Genomic DNA, 26,588 nt, shown 5'->3' on the forward strand with positions numbered 1-26,588 from the left:
CTATAGCAACCAATCAGATTCTAGCTTTCATTTATTTAGTACCTTCTACAAAATGACAGCTAGAATCTGATTGGTTGCTATAGGCAACTTCCCCACTTTTTCAAACCCGCAGCTTAGTAAATCTAGCCCTTAGTGGTCACATATAAAATGCATTGGAGTCTACATATGAAAGTCAATAGTAAATTAATGCACACAATAATTAAACACCAATGTAGAAATATGAATTCTATTTGTAGATTGGTGCGATTTACATTTCTATTACAGATTGTTATGGTCACCGTCTACTATTTAGACCACCCAAGGAGATATAGAGGTTATTCAGTAACAAAGTGCAAATGGACAAATGTGAGAACACTAAGCAATTAAGGCTTATGTGTACTTTGTATGTAGTCATTCTGTCATTTTCTATTATAGTTCCTCCTATAATCATTACATACCGTATTTTGTAGTTAGCGAATGATATCACTGCCACTGAAATGCTTGGATTTATCCAGTTGTAAACTAATACCACCTTCTGCGCTCCACCATCACTGTCTAATTAATTAAAAGGATTATCTAAGCAGCTGCTGGTACATTTTATAGCTCCTTTTTGTTATCACTTTTTATCTCCACCTTGGTGTCACCTGGAGATACAACAACCTGTAACCAAACAGAACATCGGAATCCTCAAAGCAGGAGATGAGTGCACTGCCCGCTTGCATGATTGAGTAAGTGAGGACAGGGCTGTAAGTGACGAGGTCACACAGGCTCATTCAACAGCACAGAATAGCTAGGGGTGACTCCTTGTAAAGGTACGAGTGAAGATTGTGTTGCCAAACATATCTCTGTGTGACACAAAGGTCATACACCCAACATGCTTAACTGTCAGCTAATAAGTCCTTTGACAACCACTTCCATGACGCAATTATTAGCAGCACTGTCTGTGTTACTGTTTTGTTTGTTTTTGTTCATCTTAGGTGGTGGTCACTGAGGCAACCCAGTGCAATATGGTAAGGAATGGTGTAGAATGAACGGATGACAGCCGTATGAAGACGGGTGCCAAGGAACATTTTAGCTGGAAGTAAAAAAAATCTGCAGTTAATTGAATATTTACAGAGAGCTTAATAAATAGTCAGATTCCCCAGAAAGCTTCTCTTTTTAAACTAGTTCCCCTCTACACAGATATCCACCAGCATGGTGCTACTGATGCTTCCTTTACCAGTCAGCCCACAATCACTGGAGCCTGAAACTTTATAATGTCATTGTCCACGTATTTCTCCCAGATTATACAAACAGTGCCCTCATTAAGATTATATTAAGGGAGGTTAAAAATAGCCTAAGAACACTTCTGTATAAATATTCCAGCAAGTCGTTTATAACAGGTTTTCATATTCTCATAGATTATTTTCCTAAACAGCTAGCGTTGTCCCACAGAACTCCACCATCTGAATATTCTGGGTTTACCTAGAAAACTGCAACTATTTTTGACAATTATTACTCTACTGGCTGTTACAAACAAAAAAACTGCAATGGTGACATCTACAAGCTCTGAGCAACAATGTACCTCACCAATAGATCAGAACATCAGATTCAAATAGTACTTGGCTTTAAATGTGTGAAAAAGTTTAAGTTGTGGATAGAGGTTCCTCATGTAACCCAGAAGCATCAAGCTTTGTTATGACACATTAATACCATTAAGGCCACAGATTTATTTCACACCTTTGAGGCTACCCATGATATATAACCTACCTAATTCCCAAAGAAATTACTATAAAGCACCTTGTACTTTAGGTGTGTATCTTCATTTGAAGATTAATTATCTGCTTCCCTGTAATGTCTAGGGAGCTTCTGAATTTCCAGGATTGCTCCCCCCTCTTGGTCTCTCGACAGAGTCGGCTGCCCACCAGGACCCCGCCATGAGGACACAAGTCGCATCAAATCTCATCATCAAGGCCCCTCCCTCCCTGCACAATGATGCAAATTGCGCAGCGGTGGCAGGGCCGTGATTACGCAAATCTCACAGTCCCACCCCCGCACTTGTCACTAAAAAGAGCCAAGTATGCTCTGAAGTGACATCAGGTTACAGAAACACAGACACATCTGGTAGCAAGATAGTTATTGCTCCAAACAACAACAATATGGTGGCAACTAAACCTTTTCTTTAGACAGAAAAAGTGGTAGTGACAACGGCAGGTAAGTACTGCACACCAACAAAATACAAACCAAATATCTTTATAATAAAATAAACTGCATAGTTTAGTTATATTTAATTTTACATAATGGAATTAAAAAGGGTGGAACAATATAATGTATTTATTTTATACTAAAGGAAAAATAAATAGGATTTATCAAGTACCATAACATTGGAATCGTGAATGCGTGAAATACCATCAGTCCAATTAGTTTACAGTGTTTTATACTCCACCTGTCGTCACCTATACACAGCAAAGGCAACCATTCTGTAAACTGAACCAATAGGCATGAGAAAGCAGCTTATCAACTGACCTGGAACCAGGGACATCACTAAGGCACACATTTAAAAAGGTAGTTACTGCACGGCAACACAACATAATTACGAACAGGAAGAACATCATAGCAAAACAAATAAAAGAAGATTTAAGCACCCGGGTGCCATTCAATAATAATGAATTACAGTAGAGTAGAGTGAAGACAAAGAGCTTGGATGCAGGTAAATCTGCTTAATTGACATAGCTGCTACGGAGATAAATATTTCTAAATAAGGAGATTATACCAATAATTTTAAATTGACTATTTTTATGTTCTTTCCATAAGCTTGAAAACATTAGCTGTATTTGCAACCCAAACCTACAAAACAGAAGGGTCTACAAAGCCTCGCAGAGTTTTTTTTTCCCCCCATGTATAACATATCCAATTGCATATTTAAAGCGGTTTTGGGATGCCCTGTAAACACGTTAATTCTGTGCCCTACCAGTAAGGACTCTATTGAAAAATAATAGTGGCTTTCGGAGGCTGCATGTAAGTGAGCAGCTAAACTGGCGACATTTGCTTGATGCACCTTCGTAGACTATGAAGTTTATTTTTAAAGTTCTGACAAAAGCGTCTAACGGGTGACCTCAGTCGTAGCACTGGAATATAACGCTTCTACTGCTGGGAACAACTGATTAAAAACGTAAGTATCTGATCATCTGGAAACACCCGAGAATAAAGGTCTATAAGTGTGATGTTTCAAAAAGCAGCTTTGTTGTTAATCTCTTGAAATGAATGCATACAAAAGAGCACTTGCGTCAGATGTATCAAACACTACTGTATTTTTTCCCTCCCTGTGACTATTGATGCAAACTTAAGTGAAACAATTAAATCTAATTCAAACAACCTTTGATTTCCTCTTGCTGAATTCATTTAACATTTAACGCAGCCATTAAAAAAATAAGTTGAAGTTTGTATTTGTATGCTGGCTACCCAGTAGCTGGTTAACAATGTGATAATTACCGATAGGTGCGTCTTATTTTAAAAAAGCCAATGTGTGAATGTAGAATTAAAGAGAATAGTTATTTATGTTGTAGTTAAAGGCTGTTTACACATTAAGGGCTTATTCACACATGGCCTGGGAAAATGAGTAAAAATGCATGAAAAACAAACATGTGCTTGACATGTGTTTTTTGTCATGCGTTTTATTTTGGGGGGATTTTTCCATGCGTTTTTACAGCTACAGGCTGTCATTTTTCCAAATCTGCAAAACCACGTTGCACTGCACTAGGTGGAGGGGAAAATTAAAATGTGCAGGCAGATGTAGAGATGGGCAGGGGTTGCAAACTAACTCAGCTCTAAATCATAGGCATTTCCCCTGCATGCAAACAAAATAATCACAACATAGTTTATCCATGTGCAAGTAGGCATCCTTTAGCGCCCACATTAGCACATGAGGAATAGAGTATGGTGTGTTCTAACATTTAAGATGTTGCAAAACAGTTGTATAGATTATCACTGACTATTATCTCTCCTTTTTTTGAAGGGAATTTTTATCCATACATTAATACATGAAAATCAGGTAGATGTGATCAAACCCTGAACAGATCAGGCTTATTATTATTCATATTCTTGCAGCGATTTGGATACATTTTCTGGAAAGAAATAAGTGGTATGTACTATATTTTTCTAATAGGTTAGTAATTAATCAACACATTTTTCAGTCTTCACCCAAAAGTTTCTAAGGATAAAAACAAGCAAATTCAGCCCAATAACCATGCATCCAGGGCTGGTGCGACCATTAGGGGAGCAGAGGCATCTGCCTAGGGCACCAATGGTAAGAAGGAACCTAAAATGCTGAATGTGTGACATAAGGTCATTCGTCCAGTGATTTTAATGCCACAAGGTGCCACCACAATGTAGAGCAGGCCGGTAACATGAAGGAGTCGTAACCAGCAGCTTCTTACATGTGAAGCTTCTGGCTGCTGTTCCTCCATGTCAGTGATTCGCTGGGTGTGTGGAGCTTGGCTATGATGTCACATACGAGCATCACACACCCAGTCTGATCCAATCTCCTAAAGGCAAATTAAAACAAGGTGCTGTGTACAGCAGGATGCAAAGTTCAGCGACCATTACAAATATACCAGAATGTGACTGAAAGTATAGAATGGTGTTGGTACATTTTCTGCTCACTTCCATTTAGCATTTCCACTTCTCTACTCAGAACACATGATTTGAATAACAGCTTGAATGAAACAGCACAAGCACAGTCAATAAGCAGATGTCTAGTTTGCATACTCCACGTATACCCTCACAAACACACAGAAATATGTGCACAGAATTCATAGTTACCAACGTCGAGAGAAAAAAAAACAAAAAAACATTTCCTGGCACACCTCTGGTGGGAAGTCACATTGACGATTTGCCATGTGACAGTACTGCAAGATGTAATGCATGCTTTTTAGAATTTCTATTTTAGATAATTAAGTACAGACAGCATTTGATTATTGTTCCTTTGCTACTACGAAAATAAAAAGGCTTTAAATCTTCTAGTAAAACTATGCAATTTGCTTACAGGTCTGAACTGTACATTGACATCCCTATTCCAATAAATAGTAGTACAAATATTTTTAATGTGTTGTGTTATTTTGATTGCATAAATTGCTTTTCCTCAGCATACATGCATATAAACATATTGTAAATACCAACTTATATACATATACACTGTATATTATATATGTACATAAACTATACACATACTGCTTATTATATACATACACACTGCATATTATATATGTACATATACCCCATCCATATTGCTTATTATGTACATACAGTGTTATATATACACACACACACACTACATACACACTGGCATACTGGCCATTATATACATACACACTAAATACCAGCCAGACATGCCAGGTTTTGCTGTGGCGGACCATTTGCAGGATAATACACAATGCTATGATTGTGCGTGTTTCTTAGTCTCGCACATCCTGATCTTGCTATTAAGTAATCTGGGAAGAGCATTCTGTCTCTGGGACAACCAGGTAACTCCATTTCCTTTTGGACAGTGTCCAGCAGGAGGGCTGTATTAATAGATATATGTATTTGTAGATACAAGTATTTATATATAGTGCTGTATTTGTAGATACAAGTATTTATATATAGTGCTGTCCTGGGTCATGGCAGAAAATCACTTTTATGACCTTTAACTCCAAATATAAATTTAGCTGCTTCTTAGTTTTACCCAAACTGTGCTCCCATTTTAGCTCCACAGAAATTTTGGACACTTCCATGATCAATACAATAGTAAAAAACTGGCTGCATGTTTTAACCAGAGCAACCGGCAACCATCCTTTTTTGGGGAGGGCTGTCATTGAGTCTGTGTTTTTAGGAGTTTTCTTGTTCTTGACCGAACGCATGTCACAAAAGTAAAATCTAGATGTCCTAGAGATAGAGCTCAATATAAAACCTAATATGCTAGAGACAAAGCCAATCAACATAAATCAAGATATAATGTATCAGTGATTATACTAATGTACTAGCAATAACGACAATATCCAACACAATCCAATATACCAGTGACAATGCCCTCTCTGCGAGATCTAATATGCCAGAGAAAATACCCAGCAATGTTTAATGGAAATGTTAATGCTTACAAATATCTAAGATGCAGGGCACTGCAGTGATAATGGGGCGCATGCAAAAATAAAAATATAGTTTTGTGTTGCTATGACACAAGTATGGCTTATTTTATTGACAAAGGTGCATGGAAGGCAATTGTGTATGGTCATATTCATATACAGAGGTTGGAAATTTGAGATCCAATCAGTTGTGGAACTACAGGGGTTGCAGCGGTGTAGCCGACAAGGGGCTCAGAGGTGAAGGGAGCTGGGCATGTCAGGTCGCCACCCCCCAGAATTCACTACTCTGCTTTCAAAATAAAAAAATCCGGTCACCAGATGATCACGGTCTGTGTGCACAGTCATCTCTCTAAGAGGCCCAAATGTGAGATCTGTCCAATTGTGTATGACCAAGCTGTAAATGGACATTGACACTTGGTGCTCAGTGTCAGGATAGGTCAATGTGTAGTCAGCAATAGTATAGCATTCTTCATAGAGTTAAAGTGAACTGATCACCATTATGTGAAGTGAAATCCCAAAAACCACACACTGTATTAGCAGGAACAGCAATAATGTATTTTCCTACAAGGCACAAAATGACTGTGTATAGCACCTACAGATGTATAGAACGTAGGGGAATGCACTGAACACCTTTTAGCGACATGTTTGTTACAATATTTACCCTGGTTAAACTAAACGGCGAACCCCCCGCATGCCACACCAAATCACCACTAAATGCAACTGAAAATTGGGGAGCAGCTCAGTGGAATGCAATTCTAGTTTACCAACAGCCACACTTGTTTGACCACAAGCTTCATCAATCAATTAAGTTGTTTAAGTCGTCTTCCATCTTTTCTCCCCTATACTATTCCCCTTTTATATATTTTTGCAATGCCACATGGGCTCCGAGTTCTGTGTTGTATTTACCCTGTTGAGTTTAGAAATAAACATAAAAAAATAAATAAATAAAAGGACGTGTACTACGCCAGATGACATTCTTCCTTGGAAACACACGAGGGACAATAACTACTTCATTTGACGTAAAACACTCTTCTTACCAGAACTTATCAACATTTCTGCTCCCTGCCATGTTATATCTGGTTGCAGACTAATCAGACATCTTTCACTACCCTGATGGAAACAAAGAGGCATATAACATGCATTCTGATTGCAATGTCTTCTCATTATCTGCCAGATGAATCTCTTGGACTCTCTCATGCTTTCAGTCTGTCCTTTATGTATGAACATCCTGATCAGAACATACACAAGAATGTTCTCTCAGTCTTCAAAGTCAAAAGTTACAAGCCAGAGTGGCGTGACACAGGAAACAAGTAAATCTGTGTATTAAAACTTTACATAGTCATTCAATGATATGGAATTGAACAACACACAAACATCACCCGATGGAGTGGAATCTGTGTTTACACGTTAAACTAACAGACAGTGGACGTTATGACACAAAAGTACCGGTATAGTATAGGTTTTCCCTGGCACAAAGTGATAACATTTAAAATGGAGATAAATACAGGCAACATGGACAAAGCACAGCTCATCCAATCAGCTTCAATCAAATGACATTTCAAACAAGAGGCAAACTTCTCTATGCTGTGAGCTTGGGCTTTCATGGGAACTGGAACACAGACAGGATTTAGGGACATACAATACAAGACACAGCCTGCAATAACACTGTTATTGCCCTGCCTGTAGTAAGAAGTCGCCCCCAAGCCTTTGCATGGGGATGCGGATTTTAACAAGTAGTTGATGGCTGTGCATGTCTAGTAATGTCAGAGTTAAGAGTGGTATCTGTTCTGTGATTGCCATCTCAGGATAGCAATAATAGTCCAAAAGCATTAAACAAAATGCTTTATTCCTGCAATAAAGCATTTTTTTCAAATACAATACAGTTTTAATATACTTTGTTTTTAAAATGTATATCTTTATTTTTTTTTTCACTTAGTGGAATTGTTGAACAAACTCGGCTTTTAGTTACACTGCACATACACCAAGCTGGCTGATGCATGCACACAACTAATGAAATAAGGTCCTGTTGATGCAGTAAGATAACTATGAAATATTGCCTCGCTAATAAGCAGTGACAAAAAAGTCAGGATCAGGGACATTACCTGGTATATTAAAGTGAACATGTCACCAGGGGGTAGGGTGACATGCATTATATGGAGTAGAAAAGTGACCACTTAATTATGATCGTTCAAACTGCCTACACCCATGGCAGTACAAAAGTACTGCATGTTCAACTCTTTCACACCTGCATGATGATATTTCTGAAAAATCTTCTCTATTAAGTGCTTTCTATTGAGGTGTTTATGTGCCACACACAATAATTCTAAGACCTCATCTAGTACAATTACATTGTGTAGATACAATAATTGTGTATGCATAACTTTATAGTGTTTAACCTGCAAATAGTTATTTGCTGACAAATCATCCTCTTCATGATACTCTAGATGCAGGATGCAAAAGTGCACATCCAGATTGGTATATTACAACGGAGTAGCTAGGCTAAGCAACCTATTGGTCAATGAGATGGAAAAAAACGATAATGTGTCCTGCTTCGTTAACTTGTTACCTTCCATACAGGAAATTAAAAGAGGAAAAACAGAACATTTCCCCTAGGAACATCTAGCTGTATACAGTAAATCTCTGTAGAGCTACTGAGCAGTTTGTAAGCTCCCTGGTTGCTTTATTCAGACCCTTAGAAACCATAAGCAAACCAAAGAAACAGTCTCATCTACCAAAGGATACAAAGTATTAAATGTAAAACAATAATCTCATTCATTATAATAGAGACTAGAACAACTGTATAATTATACATACTTACATGTTTCCCACATAAATAGCCAATAAAATATCCACCTTCCAGAAAACCAGTAATACTAGAGATTAAGAAACCAAGCTCTGTTCACAATAGAAAGTACTACTGTAATCTCTTATATTTTCTCTAGCTGCTAAAGAAGCCTGACTAGTATGTAAAGCTGGGTACACACTACACAGTTTTCATCCAATAAATCGGCTAAATCAGCTGACATACGACCGCTCGTTCAAAAGTCGAGTCAGTGTGTGCAGTGACACGATGGTCGAAAGTCTGCCCAAATGGACAATTGTCGCCTCATTTGGTTGGTCGTACCGTTTAATATTTTCATTCCAATCTCGTTTCCGTTGTGTAGTGTGTATAAACTTCCGACCGATCCACAACAGTACGAAATTACAGTCATTGCTCACAACAACATGGCTGTAAAAAGTCGCTAAACGGACGTCCGCTCTTCCCTTTATCGTCCTAAACAAAGCTAGTGTGTATGCAGTCCATGGACCGAGCGATCGGAACATCGATCGCATGTAAAATCGCTCGGCATAAAAAGTTGGTTGAAATTTCTTTAGTGTGTACCCAGCTTTACTAAAACCAAACACATTCACCCATTCAGACTATGTCACTTGGAAAAGCAGATAAGATAAGCATTGCCGGAATTCAGGAAATCTTCTTAGATTTATCAATTATTGGAGGAGTCATTCAGGCAGAATGGTTATATGATATATTCGTTTCTTCAATAATAAGTAACAGACACACATGCCAATTCGCCCTTTCTACTGATAAATGTTGACACATTCCTTTCCATACAATGTCTTCAGAAAAGGGCATTCCCCCAAAGACTTTTGTAATGTCACAAAACAAAAACCACAGCCAAACGCTTTATCTCAGAATAAATATTTAATTAAACCAAAAGCATGCCCCACCACAGGGAATTGAATGTAACCATTTGTCCGTATACTCAATGTCACGCACGGACCCTCATGCTCACTGGCCAGGTTCCGGTGCGCAATGCAGGCCTCCTCCAGGTGCTGATGCCTTGTGGTTCCTTAGACTGCCATCCTGGATTTGGGTCTGCGCAGACCTGTCTTTTATAATTTAATATATTCAGCCGTTGGCTGATTGATTGTGGAATGAGAGTGAGTGCCAAACTATCTAAGGCACCTGTACTATCAAGATGGTGCCAAATCCTCAAGTCCTGTAGTCTGCCAAGCTGCTGGAATATTTGGCTCCTGGTATCCTGTATCCGTGTCTATTGGCATCTTGGTATCCTGTATCCGTATCTATTCATCAGGTCCTGGTATCCAGCACTACTTGCTTTTCAGATAATCCTGGTTTCCCGGTATGGAGTATCCATTCCTATTGAGCAGATACTGGTATCCTGTTGCTTGCTTCTCGGCTTGTCATGGTACCTACTATCCAATATAAGTTCCTATTCTGGTCACTTCTTGTTGGCTATAACAACTTTTCCGGTCAGTCTTGCCTGGTACCCATCAGGATGCCCGTAGCCTGCAGCGAAGCATAAACCTCCTTGCTGGGGTCCCTGGCGAAAACCTTCATCTTGCTACTAGACTCCGCGCCTCCTTGGTAGGTGTGTGAAACCCAGCAGACCACAAAGAGTTCAAACCATTCCTGTGAATTCTAGGACACTCACTAAACAGGACATTCTCACACATGCATAATTGCTTAATGCGTTTCAATATGTAATGTAAACCAGAACCGGTGAGGTGGAAGTCACCTTGTCACAGTAATGCACCTAATAAATTGACCTGTGGAACTTGCATCAATTGTCCAGAAAAAAAAAACAACTACTCATGCCTATCAGTACCAAGAGGTTTATCCTGTGTGCATAATCAATCAGAACCTTTTTTTTGTAAGCAGTTTAGATTCAAACAGTTATACTATTGCAAAGTGAGCAGTGCTCCATCTATAAATGTTCCTGCGCACACAGCTTAGTTTCTGATCTCCCTGATGGGTTTACAGTGCGGATGAAAAATCAAATGTCTAAGAAAAAACTGGTCCTGCATGTATTGGGTTACACACCCACTGGTGGTTTTATTTTATTTTTGTTTTTTTACGCTGGCATTCTTCTAGCGTGAAAAACATAAAAAGGTATTCATTCCAGTAAACAAAAAACAAACAAAAAAAAAAAACTATAAACAAAAGAAACACAAATGCAAATAAAATAGTGGGTAATAGGATACTAGAAACTGTTGTTTCTAGCATTACAAGTTTGATAGTAGCATAGAAATTACTAGGACACCGTATTTAAAAGACGTCACCAGAGTATGAGCTCTTAAAATCACAAACTTCTATACATTCCAACAATCTTTAAAAAGTAATTAAATGTATGCATTCACTTAAAACCAAATACAATTATATATCTAAATAAAGAAGGCAACATAAGTTTTGTTAGTTGTTCACCAACTACTTTCAATTAATATAAAAAGGTCACTAAAATCGAAAATAGAAATGCTCTATGTGCTGGTAAGTACACTGGTAAACGTACATATAACTAACACTAGAAGTTAGAAATAAAAAACATCTGAGATGAAGCTGTGACAGAGAAGCTTGTTGTATGCACAGATTTATTATCCTAATCTATTTAGAGCAGCAAATTCCATGGAAAAAATGAATAGCATAGATCACTGTGGCAATTATAATCAGGGGTTACAATAAATATTTTCGATATTTTTATGTAATTTCTGACCTCACTGTGGCAAGTAATGATGGGGTTAATTAGCTTTGCATATCAACTCACCATTTACCTTAGCCAGACACCCTACTGTTAGGTATGCCCTGCGCCATAGCAGGGGGCTATAGACTCAGGATTTCCTCAGCACAGCGATTAAATCCACATGATACAGGCTATAGGCAGACACCAAAAGGGACAGTGCTATGATTACATATACTAAAGCAACATTGTTCATAATTCTAGATGTCTGCTCTATATTTTTAAAATAGGGACGAACAGGTACATCACATATGTTAAGTTTAGAGATCTGGGGGTAAATTTATGAAGCTGTGAGTTTCGGCGGGTTTGAAAAGTGGAGAGGTTGCCCATAGTAACCAACCAGATTCTAGTTATCATTTATTTAATACATTCTACAAAATGACAGCTAGAATCTGATTGGTTGCTATAGGCAACATCTCCACTTTTCAAACCCGCAGGTAACTCGCAGCTTGATAAATTTACCCCCCTGGACTGGGGTCTCAAGTCAACAATTAAATATATGCTATGTTCATAGATGGTAAAATTGATTATGTGGTGTTCCAGAGGAGACTTTTGGCCTATATAAGTATTTCTGGCTATTTATTAATAGACCACGATTCACACTCAGGTGTGGATTTCCGCCCCATATTAGCATATCTACTGCCTCTCAGAGTGACCTCAGAGGGGAGGCTGAAGGGACATGTTTAAAAAGACACCAGTATGTTATCCCCCTGTTAATAGTAGGAAACAGCCCAGGCAGTCTAGTCCGAGGCCTGATTTTCATTGTAGCAGAGGTAACATTTGTTGTCTCCCTATTTAAGCGGTAACCAACCCAGACTGTCTAGCTGCCCATTGTTTTGTTTTATTGAATAGATCATTCATTCTAATAGGAATTCTACATGTAGCATGCTATAAACACAAATTATTTTCTCTACTGCATGCCACAGTAACCCTGGGCACAAGAGTGTAAAGATGGTAGATCACATCAAAGAACTGTCTATTTTCCTATTTGGACTTATTTTGGTTTATTCTTAGTTTATTTTTCATCCTTGCAGCCACAAAAAGAGCATAGAAAGCATATTAAATGCATCTAAATAGGTGTGCATTATGTCCAGGAAAAGAAGGGTAACAAAAAAGCTGATAGACAGAGTAGTGATCACAGACACGTAGACACCAGAATACAGACGGACACAACCTCTTCATCTACAGGTCTTAGACTTCATTTTTCCCCCTTTAAATAAAGGATTTGCTTTACCTTTAGGAAACTAATCCCCATATACAAAGCCACTCAAAGCAAAAGGTGGGTCAGCAATCCGACAGACAGCAAACTCAGAATTCCCAGCCATCCCACATACTTCAAAGTTACAAGTTAAGCACTGATTAGGTAATTCAGACGTTCACTCTCTACTGATCCCAGCGGATCAGCAACTTTTGCATTTTCATAAACCAGCAGATTAGATAGAGCTCCATATAGCTCAGACAGCTTTTTATCCGAGCTACATTTAAAACAGTATAGTTAAAAGTTTTCCTAGATTACATAATCTAAATTGGTTGTATGGGACAGAAATGTGGGAATGATCAGTGCTCTAGTCTATGTAAAAGCTGCAGGGTTATTTATTGTTTTATCTACTGGGATAGGAGAGCAGAGTTTTTGCCCTCCTTGCTATATTATTTCTATTGAAAAATGATATATAAATCAATCACATATACCTGTAATATGTAAATGGAAATACAACCATTTTCTTTCCTAGAAGTAGCATGGTGGGAGCTAGCAGGTGTGATTTTCAAAGGGGTCTTGTATTACCGGTAACCTGAAACTGAGGTTTTAGATTAGCAAAGTGGCCAAACATCAGTCTTTGTGAAAGGAGGTGTCCAATATGGCCTTATACCTGGGTGCAAAAATCGGACAAAATCCACCATTTCCCTGTCCTCGGCTAGAGCAAAAGGATTTGGCTAGCCGGAAGCTTCCAGCAGCAATAGGTCTTGGTAATACATTCAGAAGTATGCACCAGCTGACAGCGATCATACTACTGCTAACAACATACCTGATAGTGATACAGATTGATATCAGTCATCTTGTTCAGGTCACATGGCAGATCAGGCTGACTGCATAGTAGTGGCTGAGACATTGCAACGCCTGTGTTCAGTATATTACTTGTGAGGATCATGCAGTACATTTCAAGATAGAACTAACCCGAGTGTCGGCTATTAGGTGTCAGGTTATACTGCTGTAATCAGTAAAACAATTATCTATCTCTTCAACTCTATACTCCTGAAATACAAAGACAATATTCCAGGAAATATATGTATCTGTAGACCTTGAGAAAGACACTTGTCTTGAGTCGAAACGCGTAGGCTGTAAGCGGATTTGTGTTCCTGTTGCCGGACGTTTATCTGATACAATCAACGTTTGATCATACACGCATGATTACAGCTAAATCTGGTACCAATATATACATTACCTTTTTATACATGTTTTAAACCTGTGAAGCATGACATGTTGGTTATGCAATAAACATGTTTTTTTAAAGTTAATGCACCAGATTGTGTTTTATTATTATTTTTGCATCATCTAATCGGTGGAGTGTACCCTGAGATGGGATGTGAAGGAGAGTTTTCTGAATACATATGTACGAGATGCCCAATACCATTTGCATTCTTGTAAGCATAATATCATTGGGGGAGTTGAATATGAACAACACAGGATTCTTGTTTGGTGTCGTTTCCGTTCCCTGCATAAAGTGAATGAATATAGAAAATCTATCTTTGGGACTTCTTTTGGGACTAGCATTATTAAGTTGTGAACATATTGCACTATTATTGTCCCTGTTTTGTGACGTTTGAGTTTGCTATAGGTTTGGTATATCCACCTATAGACACGGAAAAATACTTATCATCAAGTGGGAGGAGCCTATATCCATATTGAACATCTTCTATGTGTTTGAAAGTCTTCGCTTAAAACGTACGTGGTCCATGATTTTATAACATTGTATTTTGGAGAGAGGTGGACTCTCCATTCCACGTATTAGGCTGCAATCTTAGTGAAGCGCCACATCATCCTACATTGTGTATAACAGTTAAGCCCATTACACCATTTGTGATGCATACCGTTGCCTTGTTATCGGGGGTGAAGATAATTTCAAATCATTATTTTGAAAAAGTTTTAAGAACTACAGTTCTACTTTAGTCTATGTCAATAAGACATCCATGTGCAAGTGGGCAACAATAGTGACAGTTTCAGATCAAAGAAGCCAGCACTGTATATTAAAAAAACCTTTATTAATTGCTTAAAAAGCAAGTAAATCATCTACAGGACATTTAAGAAGACCGATCACATCCGTTATTATTTACTCTCCATTCTCCCAGTTCACCAGCAGACGGACAGATAGATAACATACTGTGCTTAAAGGGCCGATTCATCAAAAGACAAAATCCCTATTGCCAACAGTACTTTTTTTTAAATCCAGTCGCATGACACAAAGGCTTACTGTCCGGCAATAACCCCTTTGAATGGGAGGCGTATATAACAAGAATGCAGAGGGCAGACATGTAGCGTGTGGTAGTGGCTATGATTAGCATGCTATCCAGGTCAATTAGCATGTAACTGCAGAACCCACGGAGTATCCCTCAATCCAACTGGCCTTTGTATTACTAAGGCAAGCAAAATATGTGAAATGTGTTTATGCTCCGTTAAATCAGTCCATTTTTGTTTTCAATAAAAACTACCAGCTGTTTCATGACGGTGTTTATATTGTTCTGTGACTATAGATAGATTGCAGCTATAATCTAAAAACTGAACAACTTCATTCCACCTGTATTACTTCAGTGCTTCTTTTTCAGATATCCACAATATAGCAACTCCCATCAAACAAAAAGACACCATACATCTACTAGCCCAAACTAGAAAGTACAGGTTACAGAAGGTGTTTAGGGTCAAACAATTTTGCATAAAAAAAAAACAACAATAATCTACGTTTAAACATTACAGAGTTGGAAGTGTTTCTGTTGCCACAAGAGGAGGGGGCACTCTCTAACTTATTCAGCTTAATCTGCTTGGGCTGTTGACTGGGGAGTTAGAGAAAGAAGTATACTTTTTTTTTTTAACAAATTAATAAGGACCTGATTATTGGGATAGTATTAGGGCAGGTGCATTGACATCATTTTTCTTACTAATATTTAATACTTGACCCCTCTATCATTACAGGTGAACTAATCTGTGACACCTCAACGATTGAGTCCTGCTACCCACCTGTGACATCCTCGTCATCTTACATCTACGTATGTATGTATTACCCAGTATTGTTTTATTACCGTTTGTTCCCAATTGTAAAGCACTACAGAATCTGTTGGCGCTATATAAATAAATGTTGTTGATGATCATCGACCACACCATTGCCTATCTATGAAAGAGATGCCAAGCACTGAAATTCACCATACGTCTCCACAACTAAAGTGGCAGAAATCACCAACAAGCTCTAACAGCCCCCACATTTTCGTTAAGGACATTTTGCCTAATGCATAAATGAGTAATCCCAGAAATGCAATCGGGGGCGGATTTTCCAGTTGAGCAAAACCACCCTCACCCCCCATTCTTGTATCTTCACCTCTGCCAGTAATCAGAGGATTTTATGTAGTCCAGCGGCACCCTGTGCCACAAGGCAGCTTTTATTATTTAATAAGAAGTGGGCGGACCCAAGAATCCCCCCTTCTCCTAATACTGTGTGAATGTAGGCGCCGTGATGCGTTTTACTAGAGACCACGGCTCCTAATCGCAGCTTCGCAGGATCAGACCCCACAGATCGCGGCTGCTACACAAAGCTCAAAATGGACAGTGAGTAAAGTGATATAGAGGTAACTAAGCAACACAGAGGGGGATAAATGGAACATAAGGAGGGGGAGTTTAAGAGAGGTAGAAGGGAAGAAGATTCCCATCCTCAGCACCATGGGCCACAAGCTGCATATTACCTTAGCACCAGCAGTTTTGAACAGATCAGAACCCAACCTTACTCTACTCTGGATAGCAGCTCATTACCTTCACTTACATCCCCCCCCGCCTGTTTATGTCTGCTGTGTCTCTTTCTATCCCAGGCCAACTGGCTTTTGTAGTCAAGCTTTTACCTAAGGTACATTTTCAGTTGTATCATTTACACCAGCTAAAGGGCAGGTGTAAGTGCCGAGTGATAGTGATGACGGAAGTGTATGCATGCTAGAACATGTGTTTGCAATTAGAAGGATCTGTAAAAATTAACTTTACATAGATATATGCATTGATAACCTCTCGATAAATGTATTTGTTCAGGATTTTTTTTTTATTAAAGTTGTTTTTTTTCCAATGTCTTTTTTCTTTATTATTATATTAAGAGGTGACAATAACACTTTTTTGTGCATTCTGCTGGGACTTCATATTGCACATATGTATTATATGTATCCTGAAGTGTATTGTGTTGTGTCAACATGGCAAGTACAGTATATGCAGAGGCTACCTAGACCTGTATTCAATGAGAGACGTTTCTTCAGATTCACTTGTATTTGAATATGGCCGTGTGTATGCCCGAATTACGCGCATTTACAAAAAAAACAAAAAAAAAACACATTACGTACGTTCTGCACGCCTTAATGAATCAGGCCCTATATATATATATATATATATATATATATATATATATATATATATATATATATATATATATATATATATATATATATATATATATATGGTGAGCCAATTGAAGATGTTTAGAATCATGTAATCCAGTCTTTTGGCCAACTAGCCACAGATCAGCTTCATGCTGAATAATCGTCTTTGCCTGTTTGGGCAGCTTTACTTCTATAACAGAAATATTTTCTCGCATCATCATCAAATAGAAAAAAGTATTAACCCCTTGCGTAAATACATGTTAGCAACCTGGTGTTGACCTTTTCAGGATCTCAAATTAAATGTCACTAAACGGGCAGGTAATCCTTTTAATGCATTTCAAAAGTCAGTAACAATATCCTAAAATGCCCAACAAACACTGTAATCCCAATCCACATAAGATGATCCCTCTTAACTTCTTTGTGACCTTATTTTTAGACATAAAAATTGTCCTGTGGTTACACAGGGCCAAGGGAAATTGCACACCAAAGCTTAATACAGTAAATGAATGCACTTCTTGCATCCACATGCCAGTAGGTTATTGGTTTCTTGTTTGCTTTATATACTTTGTAATTGTTATATTTGGTGTTTGTGTTTTTAGGTTTTATAATTACGATTTGATTTGTATAACAATGAATGGTAGAGCAATCTGAAAATGCCTATGGATGACATGTCAAAACAGTTCAGTGGCGGATCCAGGGGGGGGGGGCGAACGCCCCCCCTAGCAGGGGCTTGCTGCAGGCGGCTGCACACTACGTGCAGGTCCGTTTGCAGTGACAGGCAGGGACAGTGTGCTGCCCGGCTGCTCTGATTGTGTTTTAAACACAATCAGAGCATCCGGGCAGCACACTGTCCCTGCCTGTCACTGCTGAACGGACCTGCACATAGTGTGCAGCCGCCGGCAGCCTCAGATGTCAAAAAGGGGGCGGGACCTAAATCTCCCCCCCCCCCTACATCACCCCGGGTACAAATATTCTCTAGATCCGCCCCTGACACAGTTTCATAACAAATCATGTAAAAAAGTAGCATGCTTGAAGTATTTTTAAAAAAAAATGTATTGTTATTTGACTTTCTAAAAATAATTAAAAAACAAAAATGACTTATTTTAAAAATCGCTATGAATTTAATTTAAACTTATGTATTCAGTATGTAAACCAGTTACATCTAAAGCCACCTATGTAATAAAGTCAGAGTAGTCACCACGTTACATTGGTGGGTTGAACCTCTGTATTGGGAAAGAACGAGACAGGCCTAAAATAATGTCCCACTATGGCTGCTCTGCATATCGGATCTTCCTTTCTAAGGGAGTGGGAGAGATCATTTTTAGTAACACGTTATCAAACATGGAATTAATCATATTAGGATGTGATAACAACAAACGTATTATTAGTGACGGTACACAAATAAATATCACATCCTAAGATGATTAAATGTGATTTCGAAATTAAAAAGATAGCCCAATAGAAGGTGGTCTTTAATAGCTTATTGACATAAATCATTGACTGCACATAATTGTCCAGTTATGATTGTATACTAGACAGGAAGGAAAGTTATTAGTCCATGTGCATATACTTACCCAGCAATGGTATTTTGAATTGAGAAAAGTAATCATTTATGATATAAAGCCATATGATTGGTTTTCTAAAGCTTTTATTTTATGGTGTATATTTGTTCTTATATGTTATGTTTTATAATTACAATGTTTTTAAGATGAGCTCATATTAGTCGATTATTAATGAAATTTGATGTTTAATAAAAGATTAAAAATCATTCACGAATCACATACGTTTGTGGCTCTAGTTTGCTATTGCAAAATTGTTCACTGTTTAGACTTCTATATTGAAATGTGTGTAACTAGGAGTTCCTGCTTAGCTTCAAGTGCAAGCATTTTAATGTATATGGGGCTGATGTAGATTTGGACGCATATGTACCCCCAAATCAAAGGCTTTTATTGACAATTACATTAAGTTTATGCAAAAAGTCAATATTTGCAGTGTTGACCCTTCATTTTGAAGACCACTGCAATTCGCCCTGGCATGCTGTCAATCAACTTCTGGGCCACATACTGACTGATGGCCACCAATTCTTGCCTAATCAATGCTTGGAGTTCGTCAGAATTTGTGGGTTTATGTTTGTCCACCCGCCACTTGAGGATTGACCACAAGTTCTCAATGGGATTAAGGTCTGGGGAGTTTCCTGGCCATGGACCCAAAATTTAAATGTTTTGGTCCCCGAATCAATTAGTTATCACTTTTGCCTTATGGCAAGGTGCTCTATCATGCTGTAAAAGGCATTTTTCGTCACAAAACTGTTCTTGGATGGCTGGGAGAAGTTGCTCTTAGAGGATGTTTTGGTACCATTCTTTACTCATGTCTGTGTTCTTAGGCAAAATTGTGAGTGAGCCCACTCCCTTGGCTGAGAAGCAACTCCACACATGAATGGTCTCAGGATGCTTTACTGTTGGCATGACACAGGACTGATGGTAGAGCTCAACACTGATTCTCCGGACAAGCGTTTTTCCAGATGCCCCAAACAATCTCAAAGGGGATTCACCAGAGAAAATGACTTTACCCCAATCCTCAGCAGTCCAATCCCTGTACCTTTTACAAAATATTAGTCTGTCCCTGATGTTTTTCCTGGAGAGAAGTGGCTTCTTTGCTGGCCTTCTTGACACCAGGCTATCCTCCAAAAGTCTTCGCCTCACTGTGCATGCAGATTCACACACACCTGCCTGCTGCCATTCCTGAGCAAGTTCTGCACTGGTGGTGCCCCAATTTCACAGCTTGCTGGATGTTCTTGGACGCCCAGAAAGCCTTCTTCACAACTATTACACCTCTCTTTGAAGTTCTTGATGATCTGATAAATGGTTGACTTAGGTGCAATCTTACTAGCAGCAATATATTTGCCTGTGAAGCCCTTTTTGTGCAAAGCAATGATGACTGCAAGTGTTTCCTTGCAGATAACCATGATTAACAGAGGAAGAAGAATGATTTCAAGCACCAGCCTCCATTTAAAGCTTACAGTCTGTTATTCGAACTCAATCAGCATAACAGAGTGATCTCCAGCCTTGTCCTCATCAGCACTCTCACCTGTGTTAACGAGAGAATCACTGACCTGATGTCATCTGGTCCTTTTGTGGCAGGGCTGAAATGCAGTGAAAGATGATGTTTTTGGGATAAAGTTCATGGTCATGGCAAAGAGGGACTTTGAAACGAATTGTAATTCATCTGATCACTCTTCATGACATTCTGGAGTATATGCAAATTGCCATCATAAAAACTGAGGCAGCAGACTGTGAAAATTAATATTTGTGTCATTCTCAAAACTTTTGGCCATGACTGTAGGCCCATCAAATCCAGAATTGTGAAAAACTGGGTCAAACAATGCCCCAATAACTGCATGTGTGTGGGGTCATTGTTGTATCTGTCAGTGGAGGAGCCAATGCTTGTATTACAATGTGAGGCTATTATTAATTATAAGAGTCATGTATATGCGATTTTAAAATGGAAAGAACATAAGAACATAAAGGGTCCTGTGTGACACAGATTTCGTAGTCCCATTTTGTTCATTAACTCTAAATGCTACTTTTTTCTAGAATTCAATTATCTGAATAACCTAAATTAACAATAGGAGTGGTTGCTATTACTATTGCTTACATTTGACACTAAAATAAATATGTCACCCCTACTTTAAATTCGAAGGCTATTAAGAGTTGCCACGAAGTCATGTGACTAACACATCTCCAAGATGAATGATCTGTAATAACTTACAGAACGGGTGAAATTTTCCTTTTTACACACAACTTCTAATAATGAATACTAAAGTGATGACATTGCTTATAATTTGTGACTTGACTTACAGGAGTTCATACACATGTTAGTATCAGTTCTATAATACATATCACACACACTGTATGCATTTAGGGCACTCCTCCCACAATCCAAAAACATACTGGTAGGTTAATTGGCCACCATCAAATTGACCCTAGTCTCTCTGTCGGTCTGTGTGTGTGTTAGAAAATTTAGACTGTAAGCTATATTGGGGCCGGGACTAATGTGAGTGCGTTCTCCATACAGCGCTGCAGAATTAGTGGTGCTATATAAATAATTATGATGATTTATTCTTCTCCAGTAAATTGTCATGCTGCAAAGTTCAATATGATATCACAATTTTTATGTATTATTTATTATCACCATTTATTTATACAGCGCCACTAATTCTGCAGCGCTGTACAGAGAACTCACTCAAACAAGTCCCTGCCCCATTGGGACTTACAGTCTAAATTCCCTAACACACAAACAGACAGACACACACACACAGACACACAGACGGAGACAGACAGACGGAGACAGACAGACGGAGACAGACAGACGGAGACAGACAGACGGAGACAGACAGACGGAGACAGACAGACGGAGACAGACAGACGGAGACAGACAGACGGAGACAGACAGACTAAGGTCAATTTGTTAACAGCCAATTAACCTACCAGTATGTTTTTGGAGTACTGTTTATGTACTACTATTTTTTTTCAATAACAACCATCACCAATTTTTGATAAATAAGGGATACAATAAAATAGTTTTAGTGGAGTGATTGATAGCAAACCTTCTCTCTCCTATGAATAATAAAGAAAAACTAACAGCGCTAGAAACGGTACCATCACTCTCGCAAGGAATCCGTGGAATAGTGCAAAAACAAATCAGTTTAATAGAAAAACTAAAACAATGAAAATAAAACAATAACATTCATGATAATACCCAATCAGTGCACTGACTTAGAAATAAATGTAAATATTTAAAATAAGTATCAAATTATTGTGATTGGGTAAATTTATGCAAGATTCTCCTTGCTTGTTCTCACATTTCCTTAGTAGATCCTCTCTTGGTAATGTATTCTCGTTACACCGTGTATACTGAAAAGTACAATATGATAAAGATTTTTATGTAGTTCTAATTTTTTTCTATAACAACCATCACCAATTTTTGATAAATAAGGTATACCATAGAATAGTTTTAGTGGAGTGATTGATAAACTTAGTCTCATATGAAGAATGATGGCAAAATAAGTTATAACACAATATTAAACTGTGAGCATTATGGGCCTCATTTAGAGTCGGACGCAAAGTCCGTTTTAGGCGCATCCAGCAAAAAAGCACTGCCACGCATGTGCAGAAAGCACCAAATCCGCCTGCAACTTGGACGCAATTAACACTTGCGACAGCTTGCGACTCACTACGAGAGAATGGGAGGTACACGGATTTGTAAAGAGTGACCATGTAAATACATCCTAGTCACAGTGAGGCGCAGTCAAAACAGGGCTAAATCTGTGCGGCAGGAATTAGGTGGCGCAAGCGGTCAGCTAGCTGCAGGAACTGCTCGCAGCTCGATAGGGTATTACGAGTGGGATGTAATTGGGGCTACTTGCCACTCGTAATACCCTACCAAGCTGTGGCACACTCCCACAATTCATTATCATCATCATTTATTTATTTAGTGCCAACATACTGCATAGCACTTTAAGCACATTTAGTGTAATATATATATATATATATATATATATATATATATATATATATATATATATATATATATATATATATATATACACCCCCCCCCCCCCCCCACACACACACACACAAACACACAGCAAGTAGACGATTCAATAAATCATCTGTGAGCATGGTCAGAAGCATGTATATAGTCTGTGGAAAGCAAACTACAAACAGACAAGACAGATGCACATACTTATGGTTCACACACTATAGGCTCCTCCAAATGCATATGATAAAAGCTGAGGACCACTGATGTCTGTGCACATAGCATTGCTGTTGCTCATGACTATACTGAAAGGGGAGAATTATATGAAACCCTCCTAAACTGAGATTCACCCTCATCCCATCCTCTGTCATTCTGTCAGGGGAGGGACGAGCAGACAGGGGACGGGACTTCCGTCTGACTCATTTCCACTACAAAGCACAGGCTGGTAGCCTACGATGAGAGATCATCACCGACTAGAAAACCCCCCAAAACATGTGCTGGCCACGCAGCGCCCTGTGGTACGAGGAGAGCAGGCAGTGGCACTAATGTAGCCCAGCTCGATGAGCGCTGTGCTGTGGAAGAGCTGGGCAGCCGTCTCTGTGGGCACAGTGACGTGGTACACCAGCATCTCCAAATACATAACAAAGGGGTCTGGCAGTCCCCAGCTCATAGTGATACATGGGGACCACTGATCAGTTCATTCTTAAACATTTAATTGGATATCGCACTTTAGAACCTGTAACTGATTTACGTGGCATCTACATGCAACAGCTACTCTGTATCCTTCCATCCCCATGAGTCCTGTACATCACGGTGCCAATGTGCTACCGCAGCAATACAATCTAAGGTAGAAATAATCACACGATGACAAAACTAACATGTATGTGGGCAATAAGTGACACTAGGCAACATCTACAACTTAGAAACCCAGAAATACTAGGGGATGATACAGTTGGCGGCACATTAATTAGCCATGTACCCATGACTGTCGAGGCTGTAGTACAAAGAGAGATTAACGTTGTACAATTGCGGAGGTGAAAGAACAGCAGCACCCATATCCCATACCGTGGTGAGTAGAGGTCTCATTTGTTCTCCAGCACGGTCTTCGTCCATGGCCCTCCTATGTGTGCCCCCTGCTCAGTGGTGGGTACAGCTGGGGTGATGTGGGCAGCAGAAGAGCACACACGCTGTATGGGAGATGTACACGTGTGTCCCTTGTATCTGCAGCACCGGTTCCAATGGTCACAACATCGGATTCACCAATGTACTCACACAAACCCCTGATGTGCGGTAGTGCAGTAGGATCTATATGGGAAAGAAAGCTGTGTCGTTGGGTTACTCCGCCCCTCTTCCTCCCTACTATCCCGCCCTCCACCTCCTCTTCTGACCTACACTCTTTCTTTTTGCATATTCCTTCTATCTCTTCTATTGGCTGGGCCCTCCCCTTCCCTCTTTCTATCTCTCCTGTGTCTGCTGAAGTTCCCCTTCCCCCTCTGCTTTGTGCACTATCCCTAGAGGTAATGTACACTGATTGTGGAGTCCTTGGTGATGGGAAAGGTATCATTTTCCAAGCATTTTTCTAAGGTGACTCTATCATTCTTCTATGAATAAAGTGAGAAAATATCTAATTACTAAGCTCTGAGTGGGACATTTCACTGCTGTATATTTACAAAACACTGCTCACATTGGGGCCTATTTATGAAAGTAAAAAGTGTTCAATTCCCTAAAACTGACGTTTTCGGGGATTAACCTCAAAATTCTTTTTTACTATCACTGCATCGTATGCTGCTTTGCAAATCTCTTCGTTTTACTGAACAGCCCCCTTAACACTGTATGGGCACTGCTCAGTATCGCTATTTACCAAAGTTTGATAAAAAAAAAAATATATAATTTTTTTAGCATTCAGCTGGTGTACATTATCATAACTGAAAAGTTTCGGTGCTGTCAGCTCTGCTCCGAAGAGCAGAGCTGGACAGCGCATGTGTGGAGGGATAACATGATCCGTCCACTCCGCTCTCTCTGCAACTGTATAGTGCAGAGATGTTTGCACGTGCCTGAGGTTTTCAGTCGGCGTATGCGCACTGGAGTGAGAAGAGGACCCCCGTGGATCACATACTTCTTCGCAAGTGAAGAGGCAGTGGTAAGTATGTTTTCCACTTCACAGGAACAGCAGTTTTTCGGAACTGCTGTTCCTGTGTTGCTTTTTTCATAAATATGAGAAATAGTTCAATCCTTATCAATGCGATAAGGATTGAAAACTATTTTTCATTTTATGCAGTGGTTGATAAATGTGCCCCATTGTCTAAATGGAATTACATTTTTCATCTTCATATGCAAAACATTACACCGTGCATTGAGGAAGTAAATATCTCTCTCCTTATGTCTTCCTGATTTTTTGTACATAAATGAAGCATATATTAACAACTGCACCCCTGAGGCTCTCTAACAGGTTTAGTATAAATACAATAGTGATACATCCCTTCATTATCTTTTAACTAGCAAATGATGCCATTTTACTGTAAACATCTGTGCTCTGAAAGCTAGCAAATATAATAACTGTAAATTTGCCTAATTAAGGGGCCTCTGTGCTCTGAAAGCTATCAAATATAATAAAAAAATTTTGTTAGCCAATAAAGGTATCACTCCTATAATGCTTCATACTAGCCTACTCTCCCGGATTTCCCGGGAGGCTCCCGAATTTCAGGGAGTCCTCACGGACTCCCGGAAGAGTAGGCAAAGCTCCCGCATTTGCCGCAATTCACAGCAGTGAATGGAGGGGGCGGGACTTAATTGTGTCATTAGGCTCCACCCCCTCAATTCAATGCCGGTGAATTTCGGCTTTTTATAGTGGGGGCAGGGCTATGGTGATGCGACAATGTCATTACGCCCGCCTACCCAGTGTCACATGACTTATCTCCCGGGGGAGGAATCTTAAAAGTTGGCATGTATGTAATACTTTTGTCTTTTATGACACGAAAGTATTAAACTGCATACTGCTGATTCCCTCAGCATTACACCATACCTTAATAAAGTTAATCTTAACACTCTAAACACTTAACTACAAATAAAGACACCAACAACTTTGTAGTGACAAATAAAGTAAACTTTTTATTTATTTATTTTAATTTATTTATCTACCTATAAAGGGTGGCGGCGAGATCGATCCAATCAGCTAACAACTAATAGCAAAACCGAACAGTGTATGGCCCACATGTACTAACCACTGGTCCCAGGACCACAGTCCTTTATGATCGGCCGGTGCTAAATCTGGCATCATCGTGACCACTCCCTTCTGGGCTCCTCAAGACGTACGCGCACAGTGCAGGTCAAGGGGTCCTCGCACAGAGCTACCAAGAGCCAGGGTGCTTCGAAAGAAGCAGTGACGTGCGGTCAATCAATGGTAGCACCGTATGAATTAGTCGCTGATTGAAACAGCTCTCCTGCCTGCCAACCTTTTCTTTTGTACTCTTGTAACTAACCCTAACTTAATAAAAAAGGGAGGGTGGGCGGGAAATCCTGGTGACAAGAGGAAGTTGAACTGTCTGCCCAGTGATATATATCAAAACCTCCTTTACTCCTCCCCCTTACATCCGGGAGCAGCAACCTTTCTCAATTAACCCTGTGTACCGTGCCTGCTTCATGACAAGCAGCTGCGTTTATCTGCATTCAGCTTAAGGGCTTCATTTTTAATTAACATCACATACTGTAAACATAAAGAGCTGCATAATGCACTTACGGACATCACTGCCATGTCTGGCTGCGCACATAGCCGGACATTACGGTAAGGATCAAAGAATAAAATTTATAGTGACTGTGCTGT

At 39.3% G+C, this 26,588-nt stretch overlaps 1 protein-coding gene across 11 annotated transcripts in view; it reads right to left on the bottom strand.

The window, feature by feature from the left end:
- Positions 1–24,116, bottom strand: part of SLC4A7 (solute carrier family 4 member 7) — a 105,164-nt gene extending 81,048 nt beyond the window's left edge. For 3 of the 11 annotated variants that reach the window (XM_075212366.1, XM_075212364.1, XM_075212363.1), the window contains exon 1: positions 23,834–24,113. In XM_075212366.1, the coding sequence (XP_075068467.1) occupies positions 23,834–23,881 (48 nt within the window). In that variant the 5' untranslated portion in view covers positions 23,882–24,113. Of the gene's footprint in view, positions 1–23,833 lie in introns of all 11 variants that reach the window. The other 8 variants (XM_075212369.1, XM_075212368.1, XM_075212367.1 and 5 more) reach the window with 4 other exon arrangements.
- Between the last annotated feature and the right edge of the window lie 2,472 nt (positions 24,117–26,588).

The sequence above is a fragment of the Mixophyes fleayi genome, chromosome 5, assembly GCF_038048845.1.
Source record: "Mixophyes fleayi isolate aMixFle1 chromosome 5, aMixFle1.hap1, whole genome shotgun sequence".
Lineage (NCBI taxonomy): Eukaryota > Metazoa > Chordata > Amphibia > Anura > Limnodynastidae > Mixophyes > Mixophyes fleayi.